The 23,040-nt window shown below is 36.9% G+C and overlaps 1 protein-coding gene across 2 annotated transcripts; it reads right to left on the bottom strand.

The window, feature by feature from the left end:
• Positions 1-217: 217 nt before the first annotated feature.
• On the bottom strand, positions 218-16,661 carry LOC129889845 (uncharacterized). Of its 2 annotated transcripts, none has more exons than XM_055965304.1 (15): positions 16,363-16,661; positions 11,947-13,787; positions 11,380-11,832; positions 9,572-9,885; positions 9,018-9,478; positions 8,366-8,418; positions 8,165-8,272; positions 6,225-8,098; positions 5,816-5,924; positions 3,718-3,892; positions 2,926-2,993; positions 2,730-2,839; positions 1,801-2,625; positions 757-851; positions 218-591 (listed from the first exon to the last, which is right to left on the bottom strand). In XM_055965304.1, exons 2-15 carry the CDS (start codon positions 13,775-13,777, stop codon positions 588-590), a joined length of 6,480 nt encoding a protein of 2,159 aa, XP_055821279.1. In that variant the 5' UTR covers positions 13,778-13,787; positions 16,363-16,661; the 3' UTR covers positions 218-587. The 2 variants fall into 2 exon arrangements, with proteins under 2 accessions (XP_055821279.1, XP_055821280.1); XM_055965305.1 differs by having other exon boundaries at positions 16,390-16,661.
• Positions 16,662-23,040: the final 6,379 nt, after the last annotated feature.

The raw sequence follows: 23,040 nt of genomic DNA, 5'->3' as shown, positions 1-23,040 counted from the left end.
AGGCGGCGATGCCCGGAATCAATCAAAAAATATATTGATTTAATTTAAGAAAACTAAGACAATTAGCTATAAACCACTAGCTTAGTTGCCAAAGAAACATAAGCATAGTTTGTCTTGGTAAATGATGGAGCAACATTGCGTGTTTCATCTTAAGAATAATGACATCAGTGCTAAAAATGAAAAAAAATATTCTTTGAGGGCATTTTCCAATCACATATCAAGTAACAAAATGATGGCATTCTAGTCTTAAGGTAACATCAATCTGCAAAACTTGTTTGGTGAGAAGGCTGCAAATATTTGAAGATAAGATCGTTCCAAAATAACTCTAGCAATTTTTAACTACTGACATCGACAATCCCATTTACAACCTATTCCGGCTAGAACAGTCCTTCACAAATTCTGTAAAGGACTAAATCATTATGAACATCTACTGCCTACATTTTACAGCCAGGAAGCGAGAACTTCCCATTCCCAATTTTCATCTCTATAATTAAATGTACAGGAAAACATTAAACACTAGACATCCTAATCATCTTGATAGCTAAATAGATGATCCGGGCTGAGCAGAAACATTTGAAAGCGCTTTTCTACCTGCGGAGAAAAAATAGCAATTTTACAAAAGCCAAATCCTGCTTTCCAATAGTCTCGCTAACATACTGAAGAGGCAAACAATTGGTGAAGAAGTTGGGAATGAATGTCTCTGACTGGAAAACTGGGAGGCGGGACTTAAAAAATGGGAGATATTTCAAAATTTACCTTGATGCACCCCTGCTGTGACTTCTGCTACTTTTATCATGTGAAACAGATGGAAACTTGGAGATAATCAACGAGCTTTGTAGTCCCTCCAATAACTGCATGCAACAAATCAAATACCACTTTAAAACATCTGTTCTTAACCAGAAATTATCTAAACCATTATTGCAGAAAATTTATACGCAAACATAAATGCCAGTCATGAAGAGGAGGGCAATTTGTTCCAATTGGTAATGGAGATGACAATTAAAAGGGTTGATTTGATCTTTACTTGGTAGCCAAATTAGTGGAGAAGAAAGGCACCATAATGGTGGAGGCCAGGTACTGGTGACAATATAAGTCCCCAGCATTCTTTTCCAAAGAGCATACCAAGAACACACTTTAAATGACCATATGAAATGAAAGATTATTTATTGCTTCCCATCTTTTCATCAGGCAGTGAAAGGAAACAAGCAAGAAATGGGTGGACAAAATTTTAAAAACACAAAACAGGTTAAGCTAATTGTCTATGCTCTAAATTGCTTTTAGACTCTTTATGACATAAGCATTTCTATATTCAATTGAGTTTAGATTGGTTAAGACAGAAGATATCCTACTGCTTCAAGGCACTCCAATCTCTTGAAACCTAATTTTAGGATATTGGAGAACCTGCTAGCTTAACTAATGTTCTATTATGCAGTCACTTAATATAATTACCGAAAAGTATTTGCTTAACCCAGACAGAAGTAATCGTGACCAACATACTTGAAAAGGCAATCATAATATTTCACAAAAACTAACCCCCAAAAATGATCAAAAGAAACACAAGAAGTTTGTAACTAAAGTGATGCACTGATGTACTCTGCTTTTTTGTGCAACATTGCTTTAACTAATAATATGGAAGCCATGATTGGCTTTTTGTGGTCATTATACAACCTGTGATGTATACTGTATATACATCCCAGCATGCGCTTGTTACTGGAAATCAATAAACTTATCTTTTACTGATTAAAAAAAAAGTGACATTCTCTCAGAATTGAGTATACTTAAATTGAAGAGAAGCCTTACCCTTGATGTTGGTTGAATCTTTCGGTTTGATCTGCGGGGTTCATTAACTTCAGGTATCATTTTGTCCTTTACTTCAATTTTACTCGACTTCAAACTGGATACAGGGACTTTCTTTTTTATACCCTCCCCTCTGTTTGAGGATGTCGAAGCTTTCTTTGGGATGTTGGTGGGAAGAGCTTCTGAACGAAATTTCACGGGACCTTCAGACCCTTCTTCCGCATTTGACACAACATTGACCACATTAGGCTGTTGTGCTTCATGCTTATCATACTCCATTGCATCACCTACCGAGTGGTCAGCTCCACTAGCATCTCCACTGGATGTAATACTATTGTCCTTCAAATTTCTAGCAGAACTAGGAGGCTTACTTGGTTTAGGAAGTTTCCGTCGAGCTTCAATCATTTGTTTCTCCTTCAGATCAGTTCTAGAATTGGTTTTCCATCCACCAGTGCCTGTTGCTTGAGGCATCAAAAATTTTGTGAACTTGGCTGAGCCATGTGCCGCGTTACTCTTAGTTGCCTTGTCTGAAACATAATGCTTGCTTACTTCCATAAACTTCCTTTTCTTTCCTGGCTTGGGAACACCAAAAACTTTTGATCCCTCTTTGTGCAAACCAGACCTCATTGTTCGAATTGTGTTGGGCTTACTGTCATCTTTCTTACTGCCAATATTAAATGTTTTTTCAGTGACAGACAAAGGAAGCAATGTTGCTGGTTCATTTGTCATTGGCAACAATGGATCCATTTTTTCCGACAGACCGTCATTTCCAGTATCCTCACTAGCAGGATTTGCCAGCTTCACTCGCTTCTCCTTAGGTGTATCACCCTATTAATGTAATAATAAACCATCATAGATAAACAACTGGAATAAATCAAATTCTTGCTCAATTGATAAAAAAGAATATAGTAAAAGTATGTACACATGCAGACCTGGGACAAGAAGTCATGTGTTGACCTGGACCATTCAACCCACTCTCCATCTTTCCATACAAGGCTTGGTCGGAGATGCCATGCTCTGACAACTGCAGTATCTCCATAAGCTGTGGAAATGAACCCAAGAAATCTTAGCAGTTAATCAACCACATGTAATGGTAGAAAACAACTGAAACTCAAACATTAAAAATACCTGGAAAGTTGACACTAAATGTAGTCTCATCCCTTTTGTTCTTCTCAGCAATGACACCCTCTCGCCAGCTAACACACATTTTATGACAAAGAAAGCAAGATGTAGAAAAAATAAAATTCTCATTGAAAAATTATATTAACTATATAAGGGGAAAATATCAGGTTTTTATAAATTACTTCAATTATTTTATCTATAACCAAGAAATTCCCAAGGACCGTGTTTATGTCTGTGACAGGGTTCAAACATGTGTGCTACACATGACATGTTGCGTTCTTACCAGTACACTAACACCATGGTGGCTTCCAGGGCTTGAACAAGAGAGAATATAAATTAGAAGCTTCCATTTTTTTGGGTAGCATAATGCGGAAGTACATTACAAGTTCTATCATGATAAGTGCTTTGATTTGGAAGTTCTTGTTACAATAATGCAAAATCATTTGGGATTTTGAAGATGTTTATTACAACATTGCGAACAAGGTTGATAAGAAGCTGAAGTTTTGACCTGAAGAAGTCGTGTTTGTCACATATTGGGATACATGCAATTAAGCTTGAAGATAGATGAATAAGACCTCAAGACATTCAAAGCTAAAGTATCAATATTCTTATAACGTCACAAGCAATGTGAAAACCAAACCAAATCATTAAATACAAATCAAAGAATTTGTCCTGATAAATTATTATAAACAATACTGTATCCCCAAAGGAAGCATTCCTTGTCAAAGAAGAAACAAGACTTGAACTCAATCTCTGGGAAGGAGGGATTGGCAAAGTAATACGATAATTAGAGCTTACCGGTAGTCGATCCATGCATCAACTCTATCTCCTACATACCAAGTACGCTCCTTAACAGCTGCTCTTCGTCTCTTTCTTCCTCCTTGCAGAGCAGTCACCGGATGCGCAGGACGTAGTCTTGGTGGTTCATCACTTCCAACATCTAGAGGTACCCAATACTTTAACTGTTCAAGCCCTGAAAGATTGGAAGGCAATAACAGTTTTTTAAGCCACAAAGTCCTTGCCCATGACGACAACAAAGAACGCATTGCTTTTCGGCTTCCTAGTCATTTTCTATATGCAAGCTAATATATCGGATCATCGCAGAAACAAGGATCAGGTCACTTCAAAATTAGATTCTTGGGAAGGCAATGAGATATTTTATACTCCCTATGTCCCAAATTTAAGTGGCTTACTTCCCATTTTAGTATGTCCCAAAAAGAGTGTATCTTTCTACATTTAGGAAGTTCCCTAATTTTAACATCCTACCTGACATGTTTAAGGCCACAAGATTTAAAGAACTATACATATCTTTAATTTAAAACCACAAGATTCAAAAGTACACCTTTATTACTTGAACTCTATGCCTGTCAAATTAAGATATTTAAATTGGGACTGAGGGAGCAATATATTATTGATATAATGTTTGAGTTCTAATTATATTAGAATTTTAGTTGATTATGTTTAAAAAGATAATTATGCACATTCAGATATTGAAAACAAATACTCCCTCCATTTCAATTGGTTTGTCTGATTTTAACTTGGCATGGAGTTTAAGAAAGTAAAGAAGACTTTTGAATCTTGTGGTCTTAAACTAAAAATATGGAGAATGTACAAAAATGCCCTTTAACCTTGTAGTCTTAAACATGTCATGTGCAAAGTTAGAATTAGAGAGTTGACAAAAAAGAAGAAGAGACTTTCTTTTTTAAATGGACTGAAACGGAAAGTAAGACAAACAAATTGTAAAGGAGGGAGTGGTCTTAATCATTCAGTGTCCAAACCTAGAGACATCATCTTAATATTTATATATGTATTCAGATTCAAAGGTCTTAATCTTAATAAACCTTGATGGACAAGGATTTTTAATAAGCGATTTCTTGATGGACGGAGTTAGTCGGTGGGTGGTAGCAAATACCTGGTGGATTAGTCAAAGTGCACACAAGTTGGCAGAAAAACCACACAACCGCTAACCCCCCCCCCCCTAAAAAAAAGACAAATCCCTTTAAAGACAAAACGAACAATGATGCACGCTCAAAGTAAACTACATGCCGGCAAACAAGGCACTCTAAAATTATCTCCAGCCAACTAGAGAAATGCATTTTTAAATAAGACCAGACTGAAATGGAAGGTGCACACTTTTGCTGCTTAAAGCCACTCGATCTACTAATGGTTAGAAATAAAAAGATGTGCATTTCAAATAAAGTAACCTATGTGATATCTTTTTTTTATAAAGGTAAAGTTAGTAACCTGTGTGATATCTCTTTAGTTGCTCGAGCCAAACTATACAATTTTTTCTCCTTGATTTTGTATCAATATATACCTTAACTGACAGCTAAGACAAGATTATAATAAATATGAATTTCCATATTGACCTTTTGCATGATTGTTAGTGTATTGTTCCAAAAAGAGCTAGAAATCCTTTTTCAAATATATTAACAAACATCACCCCCTACAAATTTTTTCTCCTTGGGACTTCTTCATCAATTTTTTTTTACAATTTTCTCAATTATACACAAATTGATCATCTAGTTCTTTTCGGCATTTCACGGGTCTGTTCTTCAATAGATCCAAAAATTGAGAATGATTCCTTTTTTAATGGTAAACTCCACTGCCTTGAGACCCTCCTCCCCCTTGGAAGGGGCAACAGATAAAATTGTCCTCTTTCCCACCGGGACTCAAACCCCAAACCATGTGGTATTGCTTACAAGCATTGGCAAAACTTAATTTTCTAAGCACCACAGCAGACAAATCCAAAAATCCCAAACTAACAACTGAATCACTCATCCATAACGCCATGAATGATTAGAAAGGAAAGTTTACCTACTCCATTGATGCTCAAGATCAACCCCTGTCAGTGCTTATCAAATAACTTGTAAACTATTTATCATTTTTATCTTACCTCCATCAGACTGGTGGTCGCTGAAACAAACAAGAGCTTTTCCGTTCTTTAAAGTCAACACTTTGGCTGAGTACCAGGCTCTCTTACCATCATCACTATCTTTGAAAACCTATCAGTAAAGATATTATCAATCAATTAAACCAGTAAGGTGTTACACCATCAGTCAAATAACAATACAAATAAGCATTGAAGTGCTGAAAATGGAGCATGTTAAATAACAGTCAATAAATTGACAAAGTAATAAAAGCTTAAGTTCAAAACATATAGCTTTTGTACATGCACAAAATTCTAAGTCCCATGAGACAAAAACATTGGGGAATTCTCAACCATCAATTTAAAAAGGAACTCACACAGAGTATGTTGCATGCAATGAGGCAGACAAAGGACGATGAAGTTACAATTAACCTACCTCCACAAGGGAACCCTCTTGCATCTTGGAGCTTGCCACATTTCCACATGCTTCCATCAGATCATGGGATGACTCAGCATCTAGGCCGACAGTCTTACTCACCTCTGGCATACTATGACCCTTTGCTCCTCTTACATCTTTTTCAACACCTGCAACGGGAGTTTGAATTTCTTCTTCATTCCTCATGTTGTCCTCTATGATATTACCAGATACACTAGTAGTCTGGCAAGCAGGAACCATGGGATGCATCTCTTCAATAGATGAACCCTCAGATTGCTTGGAAAAGATGACAGGAGTCTTTTCAACTATGGGAATACCCGATTCATCCCCATTTACCTTGTTAGGCTTGACGCCCTGTCCAGAGTGTGTTTGGGAAACTCTCCAGTAGCTATCTGGACCAGCTTCCACTAATTGAGTCAGAGGCAAAGGATCAGCTAACGCAACAACTTTCCCAGCATGTGACACAGCTTCAGCTGCGAGTTCCGCAGCCTTAACTATAGCATCCAAATTCTCAGCATGCCTTGATGCAGCTGAAGCTGCCTCAATCCTTCTCCTTGACGCCTCCCTAGCAGCATATATAATTGAACTAGAACCATTGCCAACATCCTGACTTTTCAGTACGGAAGCAGGAGTGGCACTCCCCAAGTTGTTCACAATATTAGGGAAAGATACGGCATTGATTTGAGAAAGATTACTCACACCATAAGTTATCATTGCCTCATCCGCCATCAGTTTAGCTTGCAATGCAGCATTTGATGCAAGCTTAGCAGCCGCAGCTGCTGCCTTTGCAACAGAAGTAGCAGCTGCTACAGCAACGGCAGCAGATGTCAGCTTAACCTCAATATCCGATGCCAGATCAAAATTCTTGTGCTTATCTAATCGGCTCCAAACATCTTGGCAGTGACTGACTGCAGCAGTAGCATTAACAGCAGCCTCCTCTGCCAGCAACTTGGCCTCCTCAACTTTGCTCAAGGATTCCAAAGTTGGAGTCTTTTTCCCTAAATCAAGCTCTCTTTTAGAGAGATCAGAGGAAGATGGGGCGGAGGTGATTGGTATATCAGAATTGTTTTTAGGTACAGAGCTAGAAGGTGGTGCAATGACAACTGATGTAGAAAAATGGCCCCCAATTATGGGGACAGATGTAGGTCCTGTCTGGCTATGAGCAACCAATGGCGCAACAGCAACTGATGATAACTGGCCAAAGTCATCAGATGCTGGAGCCTTATTTGATAACTGAGTACAAATGACAGGGGCAGTAACTGATTCAGAAGAGGTTCCAAGCTTAGATTTTTGGGTACGATCCTCAGTACCGGATGCCTTTTTTCTCTTTCTAGATTTCTGATCAGCTGAATACTGAGCAGGCAACACTGAGGCCTTCTTGTCATGCGGAGAAGCTCCAGACAGGACACCACTATCCCCAGCATGAGCCACCGACCCAGGCGGTGCATGCTTTGCACCAGCAGAAATGGACAAGGATGACTCCTTTACAGGGGTTAATTTCACAGTCTCTGTAACAGGCAATGCAGGAAGCTGTGCACTAATATCAAATGTAGAATTTTGTGGAGAAGCAACCCAGGGACTAGGAAAGGGGGCTTGTGGAAGCCAAGAGGCAGTGTGCCCCACAAAAGTTCGCGCTGGTGGGGTCTGATAGGGATGCATAGAAGGAAGTGCCTTATAATCAATCACGGCTCCTCTGGCGGACGATAGCCCATCACGGGAGGGGGTAGCCATATTCCAAAGAGGGGACGAAAGCGGTATCATAGGACTAACAGCAGGTGCATTGGAATCCTTGCCTCCTGCTCGTCCGGCTGCCGAAGTAGTAACCTTATTTTGATGCACAACCTGTTTGTTTGCTTGATCTGGAGTTCTGGGACCTGCATTTCTCACTTCTTAAGTACAATCAGTAGCAGCATAACAAAATAATCAAGAGGTTCAACTACCTGAACGTGAATGAGATGGAGTCTCATTGTTTCCAGCACGAGATCTCTGTCCATGAACCCTTTCAACACAAGCACGCCATGCAGGGTCCCAAAGACTTCTGCATCCATCTGCATAATGTCTCAAGTAACTAATCACATGTCCAAATTTTAAAAAGAAAATAAAACATGAAATATAACTACGACAAGCCAGCAAAAACTAACCAGATGTGCCAAAAGCTGAAACCATACAAGCTTCTTCCGGTGCTGTACCTTGTCTGGAGCAACCATTTGAAAAGCAATGAAATCAAACACAAGAGTGGTCTAACAACATGAATGAATTAGATCAATTGAAACACCCACCAAAAAGGTGGTCGTTTTTCTCTTTCCTTGAACCAAAAAAACAAAGTCTTGAGGAATACTCAAACTTATGGACTAGACCAAAATTGGGAGAAAGGGAAAATTATTTCCTTCAAGTATATACTATCACTATACATAACTATTCTCTCTCTCTTTCTTATAATCTCCTTCAAATCTGTGAAATTAAATCTCTTTCTTCTTCTTTAGAAAAGGTTGAATCTCCTCTTTTCATTTCTTTTTTAGCTTCCTTATAAGCAGTTTTGGTATAGAAAGAGGTAGGTGGTATAAAAGTTATCCTGCTAATTCTCATCATCCTCCTTGTCAGACCACCCCCCACTCCACCAACCCCAAAAAACCGTTTCTATCCATCTACAATACGAAGTCATAGCTAAAGCAAACATGTTCTACCAATGTTCTATCGAGGCAAATTATGCGCTTAGACTACTTGGCCTTATTTTCTCCTCGATAGCTACCAGCACATATGCATAAATTTCAGAAAATGGAGAATCGAACTTACATCAGAGACCCATAAACAAAAATTTGAGCTCGCAGTTGCACTTGTTGTAGATCTGTGAAAGGCTGATGAAACAATACGGATGCAGGAGAAGAAGTGTTTAAATCAGGTAAACTTGAAATTGGAAAGGAAACAACCCCGCTGGACTTTGTAATATTGCGCTCAACAGTTCCAGCTTCAAATTGCATTTTCTGCACAGCCACAGAGGGGCTAAACTGAACACAAGATTTGTCTCCTCTATCCGACTGCTTCGATGAGTTTATCTCCTTCAATTGGCTTCCCTTCCTAGGGTTTTCTTTACCTGATTTCCCTGAGCCACGTCTTGCCTTGCGATCACCCTTAACACCCCCCGACGGAGTCCCCTTATCAGGTACCAGAGGACTTCCATGAGAAATTTTCTGCATGATCTTAGTATCAGTTTGCTTGATGCCAGAAGTCAAATGCAGTGTATCCCCAGCCTTCAACTGTAATTCATACTGAGAAAGTTAGAACAGAGTAAGGAGTTGTAAGACGCACAATACACAATAAAATTATACGCATTAGAAGAGAAAGCAGACCTCAGTTGGTTGGCAGGATTGAGTACTGGTGATTGATTTGTCAGCTTCTCCCTTGGCATTACCAGCAGCCAATGGACTTACATCAAAAGTAAAGCTCCCATCTGTTTTAGTCGAAGCATTTTCTCCTGAATTTATGAAGATGGACTGCGCTTTACCACCAATTTCAGTTGTATCGACAAGGGGAGTAACACTCTCAACTACAGCCCTACTTCTACTCGAGGTTGTTTTCTTTTCACTTGGTGAAAGTGCAGTACAACTTAGGGCAGCAGCGAAATCATGTTTAAGTCCACCAATAACGTCAGAACTTCCCTCAACTGCAAAGGAAACTAAATCATTTCAAAATTCTTTCGTTCACGAGAAGGCCTTTTATTTTTGAATGCTACCAACATTTCCAACTGTCATTTAGACTTTTTCATGCAATTCGCTGCTGTGTATCATTATATTGGACTCAACCCAGACATTGCTCATTTTGCTCTTTTCTATTTACACTATCCACCCTTATCTACTCTCACCCCCTTCCCGACCAAGAGACATTCCACAATTTCAAAACATAACATAGGCTCAAAGTCCTTTTCTTCTTCTTTCCTTCTTTTACAAATATTTTCGGTATCATAATTGTGTGAGATGTGACAAGATGAACAGCCTCGCGCCAGTTCAACATTGCTCAAGTATACTCATACGCATTCATATGTTTATTACACACGCACATATATGATCACAGAGATATTTCCTATAAAATGGCCATACTTGGAAAATGTAAAAATGAGAAAGAAAATAGTGAAAAATCTTTTGACAGTGTCAGCATTGGTATTGTTAAAACAAAATAGGGGGGACAAATTTGAAGTTATCTTTGAATTCATAAGTCCCTATGATCATATTTCAATTCTTTCATTTAGCAGACATATTAGTTATTTATCTCTTCCATCCAATAAAGGGTCAAGGCTTCAATTAAACTTCATATATGATTATTAGATAACTGACACAGTAAGACGGCTCAATCTGTCAATCAGCTGATCACTCGAACAAGAAATACAATTGGTTCTAAAGAGGGAATGAACAGGCCACATAAAGCACAAGAAAAAACGGAAGGTTATCTATTGGCATAACTTGACATCTCAAATATGCAAATAAAGAAAACAGCAACAAGTAACCAACAAATCGACATGCTCACTAACATTTTTTATTACATGAACAACTTTAAAAGATGATGGACACAGAGACCAGTCAGTATAATAATCATCTGCAGTACCAGAATAAATGGGGATCTCTAAGGCAACAAAGCACCCAATGAAAGCAAACACACACTGCTTATGTCATGCTTTTCAGTTCACAATGGTGCAGTACTTAACCAAGAAGTCCATAATGTTCACTAACTACAAGTTCGCTCCAAATGAAATGAGAGGAGAAATTAGCTTGTAAATAAGTCTTTAGCAAACTAGCTTGTAACCACGCTTCAGTCCAAACAAGTTGTGGTACATACAACAGGGCGAATTTAAAAAGAAAACTTACATATTGAAGTACCGTCAATGAAAAGAGAGGAGGAATTAGCTTGTAAACGATTCTTTAGCAAACTAGTTTGTAACTACGCTTCAGTCCAAACGAGTTGTGGTACATACGACAGGGCGAATTTTTTTTATAAAAAAAAAACCTTACATGTAGAAGTACCACGGTCCAGAGGAAGCAAAGGGAAGGTGGAGACAAGTTTACAGTATATAACTAAATAAGCCCACTTTCAAGAATAAATAATAATCAGTGAGCAATCAACAGATCAAAGATATAATCATGAGGGCAAGTAATAGAAGACTAACCACCAACTTCTCCCAACTGACTCTTTTCAATAGGTGTTGCCTCAGCTCTAGTACCAGCACCCTCAACATTTGCTTCAGCACTTGCTGCTTGCTCAACGTGGCTTGCTGTATCGGGATTATCCTGAATAAGAACATTCTGATCAACAATCACAGGTTTTATTTCCATATAGCAGTCACCAGATGCATCTTTTCCATCGTTGGAAAGGGGACCTAGCTGGCCTGCACCCTCAGAAGACTCCTTCACTGTTGACACTTCTGCTTCCCCGCTGAGAACAACTTCCATTTCTTCCTTTCCTGCAAAATGATCTGACCCACCCATAACCGACACTGGCTTCAGCTTTTCATCATGATCAACTATTTCATTTGCAATCGCACCACTAGCAGAAAGCAACGGACCACTCACTGGGTCACCACCTAAGATTAAGTTCCTACCGTCAAACCCAACATCTGATGCTGCAAAGCCACATCAAGTAACAGTAAGTAGCAAAAAGTGATAACAGACCAATTTCTGGAACACAGGCCCGCCAACAATAATTAAGCAGTAATATGAGAAATAGAATATAATACCTCGATTATTCAATGTAGAAGATTCAAATTGTGATTCATGAACCTGGTCAGAGATTTGTTCAGATTCTCCTTCCACAGAGGAGGATCTAACCCCATGGTCACGCACAGATGATCTCACCATCTCATTTTCAACTGGCAGCACTTCCTCCTTATCCTTACCACCAGAGACATCCGCATTAGTAGTATCAACACCAACCACGTGGAAGAAGCTTTCTCTACATATGTCCATGGATCCAGTAGGCACGGACAAGGAGATGTGGTCTCCAGCACATGCATATCCTTCGGAGATCCTATTAGCATCATTTCCAGTTTCTAAATTCTCAGATACTGGCCTCTCCAAAAGTTCAGCAGAAACAGATGTCTCTTGTATAATACTCGGACCTTCTAGAGAACAAATACCATTACCATTATTCTGTTTCGACGGCTCGGAGAACTCTGATATTGTACATGCCTCTGAATTTACAAGCTTGAGTGGGGAATGACTGTCCAGATTTTTCTCCTCTTTCTCAGAGGAAGTAGTCAGTCCATCCGACATCTGCATAGCAGAAACCTTCTCTGTCTGACCCTTGGAGCTACCTTCTTGATTCTTGGTGTCTCTTGTATCTAAACAATTCTGACTTACAGACGCCTCCTCATCCTCACATCGTATGCTATTACCTGCAGCCGGTAGCTTATCTTTCAAGCCTTTTGAGAAAACCGTCTCAACAGCAAGTTCAACAGAAGAAGTATCTTCTTTGCATCCCTCAGTAATAAGACTGCATTCGTTCCTCTGCACACAAGGTTCCTCTGATTTAATCATTCTGGGTTCAGTTGGAAGCTCTTTGCCTACTTCCAGATCTGAAGCAGCAAGAGAGGGAGGACTGGCATTAGAGGTACAAGTTTCACTATCAACAGCACATCCACGGGACTTACCATCACCCAAACTCGACTCTTTGCTCAAAGATATTTGATTCTCTACTGGTTTGTAATGTTCACTTCGTAGACCACTTGTATTCCCACTATCACAGTTGGTTGAATTATGCAGACTATCCAAAATCTCAATACTTGCAGGAAGAGAATCTGTAAGGCACTGGTTAATTGCACTTTCAGTTACAGGAATGGCTGGTTGCCTATTAGAATCATCAGGCAAACATTCACTTTGTGATGTTTTAGCTTCCCCTAAATTTTCATCAATGCTTTTTAATTCAGTCTGTAACTTTTCATCAGTATTAACTCCAGAACATCTCTCACCAGCAATGTCAGAACAACCATCAGCAATAGGTTCCACCTCCTGCTTTTCTGGAGCACATACAATATGAATACCTTCTCTCTTTGTTCTCTCACACCTAGCACTAAACTCAACTGACTCATCCGCCGGTGCTGCTGAGCTGGAGTCTTTAACATCATCTCTTTTATCATCCAACTTCAAACTAGATTCTGCTGGCTGGATTAAGCAACCTAATTCATTTCCAGCATCGGATTCCTCAATAATAGTGTCCCCTGGAACCATTTCTTCTTGACCAACTGATTTCAATAACATTTCAACAGATTCTGTTGATGTTGCCTCAGACCAGACATTATTACGTCTTGGTATGGAGCAAGAATCTGTAGCACTTGAACTGAACTCTATTCCACTACTTCCCCGAGAAAAATCCTCTATCCAATGATTGTCTTCCTGAGTGGGGATACCAAGGAAAACCTCGTTTTCAACTAAGCTGTCAAATCTTAAATGCCCCTGAAGACTATCGTCAAAATCAAACTTGGGAAGAGCATAGGGATGCAAAACAGAGGAAACTTTGGAGCTGTCTTCACCAGTTAAATGACTTTGATAATCATTGTCATTGTAATCCATCTGTATATCCCTGGACAGCAAAAAGAATTAGTGAGTGAGTAGTAACTAATAAAGGAATTCATATGTGTTAAAAGATTTTCCTCCTAAACCATCCAAATCTTCCAAGAAAATAAACTGGAGAGCCAAAATGTTTGTGGTTGTACTTATAAATTGGCATCAGAGTAGCCAACCAAAAGCGAAAAGCACAAAAATTCGACAGCTTTTCGTGGAACTTTAAGCGTAATTAAAGCTTTGGGCTTTAGCCAAGCAAAGTGCCAATGAAGAAAGAATAATAATAATAATAATAATAATAATAATAATAATAATAATAATAATAATAATAATATGTGTGTGTGTGCAAGAAAATCAACCATAAACACAAATAATACTTCTTTGGAAAAATAATGTAAAAAAAAATATTTGATATATAATCATAAAATATATATAAAAAAATACACGTGCCCAACCTGAACTTTGCCATGTTTCAGGGCTTACTCACGCTTTAAGCGACCCATTAGCAACATTGATTGGCATATGAGCTGACCTTCAGGCCCAACTCTAAAACTATGACCTATATCTCAATTACCCTATTTATTATTCAGCCAATATAATTTTACACTATTTTTGTCATAAAGCCAATATATTTTTACATTAATGGCACCAAGATTGATCAGGAAGAGAGAAAGGGAAAGATTGATACAGAACCACCCAAACCTCAGGAAGTCGATAAAGTAGCAAGGAAATCATCAAGGTTAGAACTATAGAAAATTGCTCTAAAGAGAAAGGGTGTTGGCTAAGAAAAAAATATACACAAGTTTCACCCCCATAAGAAGAATGAAGTGAAGAAAGAATAGTCAGGATTGTGCTGCCTAAATCCAAATTATTTAGATGCCTTGCTTAGTTTTATAAAGGAATGGTATGGCCTATGAAATGAAATATATAATTATTGACGTAGGATGACTTGAATAGACTAGAAGCATAACAGGAACACATGCCATATAGAATTATCTAACAAGGTAAAAGGCAAGTTTCATGCAAAGAATTAGCATAGATGTATGGAAGTTATGTTTGGGCCACATCAAACATGTTAATGTCATAGAAATGAAGATAAGCTAGTGTTTTGGCCATAGATTCCCAAAATATTTTTGGCAAGTCATTCTTGGATGAACTTTCACCATGTGTTTGGCCATAGTTTTCAGGAAAAATATTTGACTTTTTAAAGAAACATGATTTATACCCATAAGTTCTAAAAACTATTAAAAATAGACATAAGTTTGTATTATCATATATAATGAACATGTTCGTGATAAACACTACACTCATAGATTATAAGCTCCAACCTGCTTATTAACCAAATCCTACAGACTTTTAGATGCATTGTGTGTGAAATCTGATGATTAGAACTGTCAAAAGAGGATGACTTGCACCAAAGAGTATAGAGAGAATAGTTGTCTAAAGGACCTAGAATCTCTTAAGATCATTGTAGATTTTGCTTAGAACCAAACAAGATGGAAGAAAAATACCACAGAGGAGAAAATAACTAGTGGGGATAGTTATCATCCATTTGTGAATAAGCATGAAAGTAGGGACTCCTGAAAAAAATTATTTAAAAATGAAATGAACATGAATAGAGCAAAATGACTAAGAGAGATTCATAAAACCAACCATGACACCAATTGATTGGGATCGAGAGTAGTTAATTGTTGGATATATGGAAAAACATCCGCAAAGCTAGCGTAAATGATAAGCTCCTGGGCTTTAGAGGATAAGAACGCAACATGTAGATGTGTGGTTAGGCTTTGGAGGAAAAATCAGACTTTTCCCGTATAAGTACACCAGATCAATCCATCCATCTCCAAAGGAGAAACTACTTTTTTTTATGGAGTAGGGGAATTTCATTAAATGGCATCAAGAAAATGCTAGAAAACATTACAAGGATAGTACTTCAAACCAGAGCCTCAACAAATAGACAAGAATCCAGGATAAAATGCTAGATTAAAAGAAAAAGGCCCCCATTTTTCCAAGAATCTTTCTAATTTGACTAGAAATTTGTAGGTGGGTGAAAAATGTAAACCTATGGCTAAAGACTCTTTTATCTTAAACATAGAAATAACCATTGGAATAGGATCAAATAGAGCTAATAATATAACGAGAAATCTACTAGCCAAGATAACTAATTTGGGATTGAGATGTAGCTAACGTTGCACTACATGATACCTAGGTACAGACCAAATGAAAGGAACTTTTTTTATGTATAATTGTGGTGTCTGGGCCAGCTTTCCCACACCTCGACTTACGCCACAGGATACCTGACACCTCCCACCACCAACAACAGGTACCAAGTAAGGTACCAAGTCTGCTCATCAACCTGCTAGGACAAATGGCAAGAAACACCTTTTTTGTTTCGCTTGAGCTTGATGTTTAACTCTTACAAACTACCCTTCTTCTTTATCTAGGTAGAACCAAAAAAGGACAATCCTTTACACAACCCAAATTAGCAAAATCGTCCACAAAAAAAATCAATCTAACAAGTCACACACCTGCATTTACTGTCTACGAAAAATACAGTTGAAAAAAATTAACACGGGTGAGGAAATGAACAGTACCAGAATAAGTAAGTGTAGAGACGCTACCTCCCTCCATCCGGTGACGAGATCTCGACCGTCGATCAACTCAACCCCAACGATACGGCTACTGGATGCTTCATAACATCTAGGGTTTCACGCAACAACTCCCAAATCGACTAACCCTAACCCTAAATCCTCGTAAACCAACCACACACAACACCTAAAACGACATCGTCGGAAAAAGAAAGAAGAAATCACTCCGCCTGAAACCCCCACAACCCTTTAACGAAGGAATGAAGAAAGATATTAAAGTGAACAAAGTGAAAAATTACTGAAATCGAGTGTACAATAAAGCTTATTTATATGTAACAAAATAAAGTGTGTCTATCTCTACGTGTGACTAAAAGGTGTGCTAGTGTGTGAAATTTTGTTTTCAGTGAAATTGAGATTTTTTGGCTGCTTACGCACAAAAAATCATATTCAGTTATTATTTATCACTCTCTCCATATCATATTAATTGTCATGTATATTATAAATAGTTGTCAATTTAAACAATCAATAATAAATTAATTATGTTTTAAATTCAATTTTATCCTTAGCATTAATTATTCTAATATTAAGAGGCACATAAATAAACAAAGATTATAGAATAATAACGCTCCTAATTAATATTTTCGTAAGAATTGTGCAAAATTTTATCATGACAATTAAAATTGAGACGGAGGAATATTATATGTATAAATGAAAATCTCTTATATAAAAATTATAAAAATCTATTTGAATTGACTTTTGATTTTTGACTTATAAATTATAAATTAAAGAAATAAGTTAGAATTTTAACTTTATAATTTTTAACTTATTCTTATTATTTTATTTTAAAATTAAGTATTTATAAGCATTTTTTAAATTTACCTAAACACATAAAAAAAAATTAAAATAGTTAAAATAAGGCAATCAAAACAGGCTCTGATCTACCAAAATCAATTCTTCCATACTATTTTTTTAAGAAAAAAACGTGCACATGATCAATTTTTAAAGAAGTGAGGGGTTTTTGTGTAAATAGCAAGATAATAACAAGGGTGAAATCTCATAGGTGATGTTAATTTTGTGGAGTTTTGGGGTGGTTTATGTGAATAATAAGGAATAATAGGGATCTAAGAAAGAAAAAAGTAGGGAATATAGTGAGGTGGCAGCATCTTATTGGTTTTGATTTTATTTGGAGCCAATATGACGTGTTGTTTTTTGATTTAAGCGCCGGGGGGCGTTTAGAGTCACAGGCAGGTGAGTTTTTTTAGCCAGTGGATCAAATTTTTTGGAATTTTAAATGTTGGTTTTGTCATAAAATTTGAATAAATTATAAAATTTATTTTCAAATACTTTTTAAGTCTCGGCTTTTGGAAGAAATTTATTTACATTTATAAAATTTTAAATTTTTTCCAAGTAAAATGTATGTCTAAACACAATTTTAAATTCTAAAATCACATTTCAAAAATTCAAATTTTCAAGTTTCAACTTCAAAATCTAGGATCAAACATGGCTGAATTATTATTTTCTTTTTATTACTGTCTGACCCAATTCAGAGCGTGTCTAGATTAATTTATTTTAATAATTTAAATTAAAATAACTTTTAAATACTTTTGTAGTATTTGAATAAAATAAAAAGGTATCTTTAAACACTTATTTTTAGGTAAAGAAAAAATTTTAAAAAGCATAAGTTATAATTTATAAATTCATCCAAATAGGCACTTACATAGCACTTATTGATTCAACAGGTTAAATTATTATGAATGAGATCATTAGCAACATAATTAATCTAAAACTTGTTAATCCTTGATACGTGAATGTAAAGGAAATAAAGTTATGAAAATAACGAAATTGAAGTAACTGAAAGAATGCGTGTGAAAAAGAAAAAACAATTCTATGTTCAATCGGTAAACAACGAACATAATCGATAACAACAATAGCTTGAATGGTTTCAGCAGAAAACAAATATGATAACGTGTATTCAAATGTTTTCAGATGACGATAATAGTGAGAAACATGGGAAAGTTATTGCTATACCCCATACCCTTGTTCTTCGGAACGTCTTTTTAAGCTTCTTAAAAGTTGTCCTTTGACCTAAGTTATCCATAACATTATCAAATATCTCTAAGGAAGGGAGGAAGGGAGGAAGGGAGGCCCCATAAGAGTGAAGGTTGGAAATAGGTCTATAAGGATTTGAAACGAGTTGGGGGCCAAAATAACAAGTCGTGGGACTCGACTTACTTGCGTAAGGTACGAACTGGGACGTCTTACATACTTAAGCTACTGGAGTATACGTTGAGCTTCTGTAGCAAGGATTGTATAGGCTCCTAAAGTAAGACGAGATTACGAACCCACGGAAGAGATGGAAGGAAGCGTAGCACCTACTCGAAAGCAAGCAGGTGATGTACCTACTTGGACTAAGTAGGTGATGTACCTACTTGGACCAAGTAGGTACATCACCTACTTAAGGTGGATCCCACACTATCACGTGGCAGCAAAGGAGTGGGTGCATGATTGAGGTAGCGCCCTAGGGGGCTGTCATATGTCACCCCTAGGGGTTGCCACGTGTCACCTCCTAAGGATGTGTATATATGTGTTATAAGCTGAAATATAACTAATTCTTCAGCTACACTTAGCCAAAAAAGAGAGGAAAAAACGTTAGAGAAAAAGCAAGGCAGCCATGGCTTGGACGAAAATAAGGTGAGTTCTTCGATTTTGTTCCGTGAATTAATTATCTATGGTATACTACGATGAAATAAAGGTATTGATAATGTAAAATTTCATTTTGTGGCAGCAAAGAAGTGATATAAACAATCCGCTAAGTTTCAGCACGTTAAGGGAACTTCAGGCTAGTTTTGGGAAGGTTTGGACAAGGTAAGGTTTTTTCTTTTAAAGTGGAGTTAATAATGTTGTTATGGAATGTATTACATGTGTTACATGAAGTTGGGAGTAGGAAAAATGTATAAGTATGCTGGACGTTGTAAGCGAACGAAATTGAAGTCGTTCTAGGTGAGTTAAAATTGTTAAGGTTGTATAGTGTTGTTGTGATTGTGGCGTTGTCTTTGGAGATGGTTTTATGGTGTGTTGCAGAGCTGGAAAATGGGTCAAAGGAGATGTGGTGCTTCTGGTTGCAGCCACACGACCCTCCATTTCGTGTGGTAAAAGGTTTTACGAAATAGAGATTAAAAACCCTATTTTGGTATCGTAGTTTTAAGAGAATTGTTTGGAGTTTGTGTTGCGTAATGTTGAAGTAGTTTACTTGTATATGAGTTGTTGATTGTAGTTGTTGGTTGGCTGTAGTAATTAAATATGTAATTGGAAGTTCGGATAGGGCAAGTTATAGGGGAAGTGCTGCCCGATGTCCGTCAACTTCTTAACCGATTAATAAACTACTTGAAAAAGGCACATAAGGAAATGATTCCTATGAATGCTTGGTTATAGTTTGAGGAGCTAGAAAGTTGAAGGTTATTAATGTTAGTATTACCTTCGTGTTAAATAGGTTCAGAAGGTGATGAAGCAAAAGTGGTTACGATTACTCGATAAAAGGTATGTAGAGCTATCCTTCTTTTCTCTTGGCATGTCTTAGCCATATGTGATGGATATGTGAAATGTGGGGGAAATTCCATTCATAGAACCCCTAGTATGATTCATAATTCTTATTCACTGCTTGATATGAAAACTCCTACAATAGTTGAGTTGTTGCCTTTTAAGTCTTCTACGTGTTGAAAAGCAGTATACGTAAAGCTTATCTCTCATTTCTTTTGGAATGTCTTAAATGTAAGTGAATTGATATATGATATGAGTTTGGAGGGAGTTTCATCCATAAGTTTCAGACATAACTCATGGCTCGTGTTCACTCCTGAATGCTATAAGTCATAACCTGAATGCTAGAAGTCCTAAAGTAGTTGAACTACTATCCTCGAGCCTTCTATATTTTGAGTAGTGACTGAGTACGTAAGCTCCTATTTCTAAAGACTCTGTGATGATAAATGTCTTTGATTGCATTAGTTGTGTAGCATTATCTTGATGCAAGTCTATGATTCCTGAGACTCCATTTGATATGGCCCATAATGGCCTTTAGAGGAGACTTCAGATGATGATCATTTTGAGCCTCAAATGATAGTTCATGAAGATTGTTATACTGAGTCTCAGATGATGAGTTAATTGCATATGGTTACTCGCTACTCTACTCGTGCATACTGTTAATACATCTTTTACTGAGTCCCATAAAGGGCTGGATATGATCGAGTCTCATAAAGGGCCGGATACAATATATGATGACATGATTATTCACCGAGTTCCATAAAGGGTCGGGTACGACCGAATCTCATAAAGGACCGGGTATGACCAAGCCTCATAAAGAATCGGGTACGATCGAGTCCTATAAAAGGGTCGGGTACAATATATGATGGTATGATTATTATGATAGTATGATTATTTACCGAGTCCCTCACTAAAGGGCCGGATATAGTATATAGGCATGCATATGAAAATATAATGATGTATTTGTAACATATGAGATGATGTCATATACGATGGTATGATACCGTATACGATGATATGATAACACCGAGTTCACTAGAGGGCCGGGGACAGTGTATGAGATGTATATGACTACATATCCTAAGATGCAGGTACAATGCGTTGTTAAATGTTATATTTATTTTCTGCATCCCTATTTCAATTGTTATCTCAGTTATAAGGCGTTATGCTTTACATACTCAGTACATACATCGTACTGACCCCCCGTTCTCCGAGTGGCTGTGTTTCATGCCCGCAGGTATAAATGTTCATTTCGGAGATCCTCCAACTTAGGATTTTCGCTCAGCTATATTGGAAGGGCTCCACTGTTCTGGAGCTTAGCTCTTGGTGCTGGTCATTTGATGTCGGCATTTGTTTATTCAGGGGTACGACGGAGGCCCTGTCCTGCCATATATTATCGTTCATAACTCTTAGAGGTCTATAGACATGTGTATGCGGGTTGTTTATAAGTTTGTTTCAACTATGCCTGTATGTCGCATTGTAAATGTTTTTATATTACAACAGCCTTGTTGGCTTGCGTGCCCTTTCATGATATGGTACGAATGAAAGGGGCTACACGTACCTGAAAAAGTTTTGACCCATTGGGGGTTTTTTGTGTATAGTATCACATCACACACAGTTCAACTTGACTATAGCTGATAGATACGTATACGAGGGTCCAGGTCGGATCCCAGTCGCGGCCTATGGGGTTGGATCGTGACAGTTATATATCTAGTAGTAATTATTTTCGTTATTCTCATTTCAGCCGGTATGGAATTGAGACTGTGGACATTAAATATGACTAGATAATTTTTTAAAAATCTCAAAATCTGATCATTTTGTGTTGGAATACATGTACTATTAACCATGGATTATATACTATTCTCTTTGTTCTTTTTTACTTGTCATAATTTTCTTTTTGAGAATTAAACGATATTTTGACTAATATTTTAATATATATCTTTTCATCATATTGACGTGAAAAAAATATAATTTATAGTATTTTTATATAGTTTTTGAATATCTAATTATTTTTTTTAGAATGGATTTTTTTTGTAACACATTGTATCTACTGCAAAACGTTCTCTCAAATAATGTTTTGTCACACTTTCAAAATTGATATCAATATCGATAACAAGAGTCTTTTTATGACATAGCAATCGAAATAGATGAAATGAATATACACAATGAACATTATCTATAAGAAAGTTTTAGGTGAGATACGCATTTTACTACGATTTGTACTTCAAAAAATCATAATAAGTCAACATACGATGTTTAATGTTGATCACTCATAAAAACTTGTACTTTATTCTTTTGGATATAATTATTTATTCAAAATCTTATCTAATATTATTTTAGAAAAACATGTAGAGTATGAAATGATATACACATGTAATGCACGTGCCAAATGACTAGCCCATAAATTAAATTTGTGTGAACTTTTTAATTTAGTTGATTTAATCAATGATGTGGCCCATTCTTTGTTGGCCATGTAAAAAATGGTATGCCAAAATTGGCTATATTTTTCATTAATAAATAATGGTATGAATGGTCTTTTGTGTCATAACAGTGACATTGATGAGCCCAGCATTGATGAATAGCATAAATGAGTCTTTCTCAAACTACGATAGCATATTTGAGTTTTTTCCCCTCTTATAAACATGATTCCTCAATGCCCAAAGTTTTGTTTTAACATTCGTTTCAAATTTTCGTCTTAGTGTCATCCCTCAATATACGATATCGTCTATAAAGTACTACATGTGATACGCTTCATTACATGTCTGTATTTATATAAATAAAAAAAGAACAAAAAACATGTGTATCTAATTAATCTTGACATTAACAAACAAGTCACCACACGACAATTGAAAAAAATGTATATATCATGTATATTAATTTACTCAACTAATCTTTGATGTAATAATATTAATATTATTTTAAGAAATCATGTACTTCCTAACTTACATATATATATGCAACACACGAGTCGCACTAGTCCTTGATATATATGTGAATGTAAAGAAAATAAATAACAAGATAAATAATCAAATTGAAGTAATCGAAAAAAGTGAAACAGAGAGGGGGGAGGGAGGGGAGAGATAATTATTATACTTTTCAATTGATGAACGGTGAACATAATCGATAATAACAATAACTTGATCAGTTTCA

Source organism: Solanum dulcamara, chromosome 5 (genome assembly GCF_947179165.1).
Source record: "Solanum dulcamara chromosome 5, daSolDulc1.2, whole genome shotgun sequence".
Taxonomy (NCBI): Eukaryota; Viridiplantae; Streptophyta; class Magnoliopsida; order Solanales; family Solanaceae; genus Solanum; species Solanum dulcamara.
Note: the sequence above shows the minus strand (reverse complement) of the source record. Positions and strands in the feature narration are given on the sequence as shown.

Bases quoted from the DNA above. Each gene is read 5' to 3' on its own strand.
- LOC129889845 (XM_055965304.1), bottom strand. From the start codon at position 13,777: ATGGATTACAATGACAATGATTATCAAAGTCATTTAACTGGTGAAGAC. The intron at 9,886-11,379 runs GTTAGTCTTCTA...TTTCCTTTGCAG, and splicing joins TCAGTTGGGAGAAGTTGGTG to TTGAGGGAAGTTCTGACGTT. The intron at 8,419-9,017 runs GTAAGTTCGATT...TGGTTGCTCCAG, and splicing joins TTTGTTTATGGGTCTCTGAT to ACAAGGTACAGCACCGGAAG.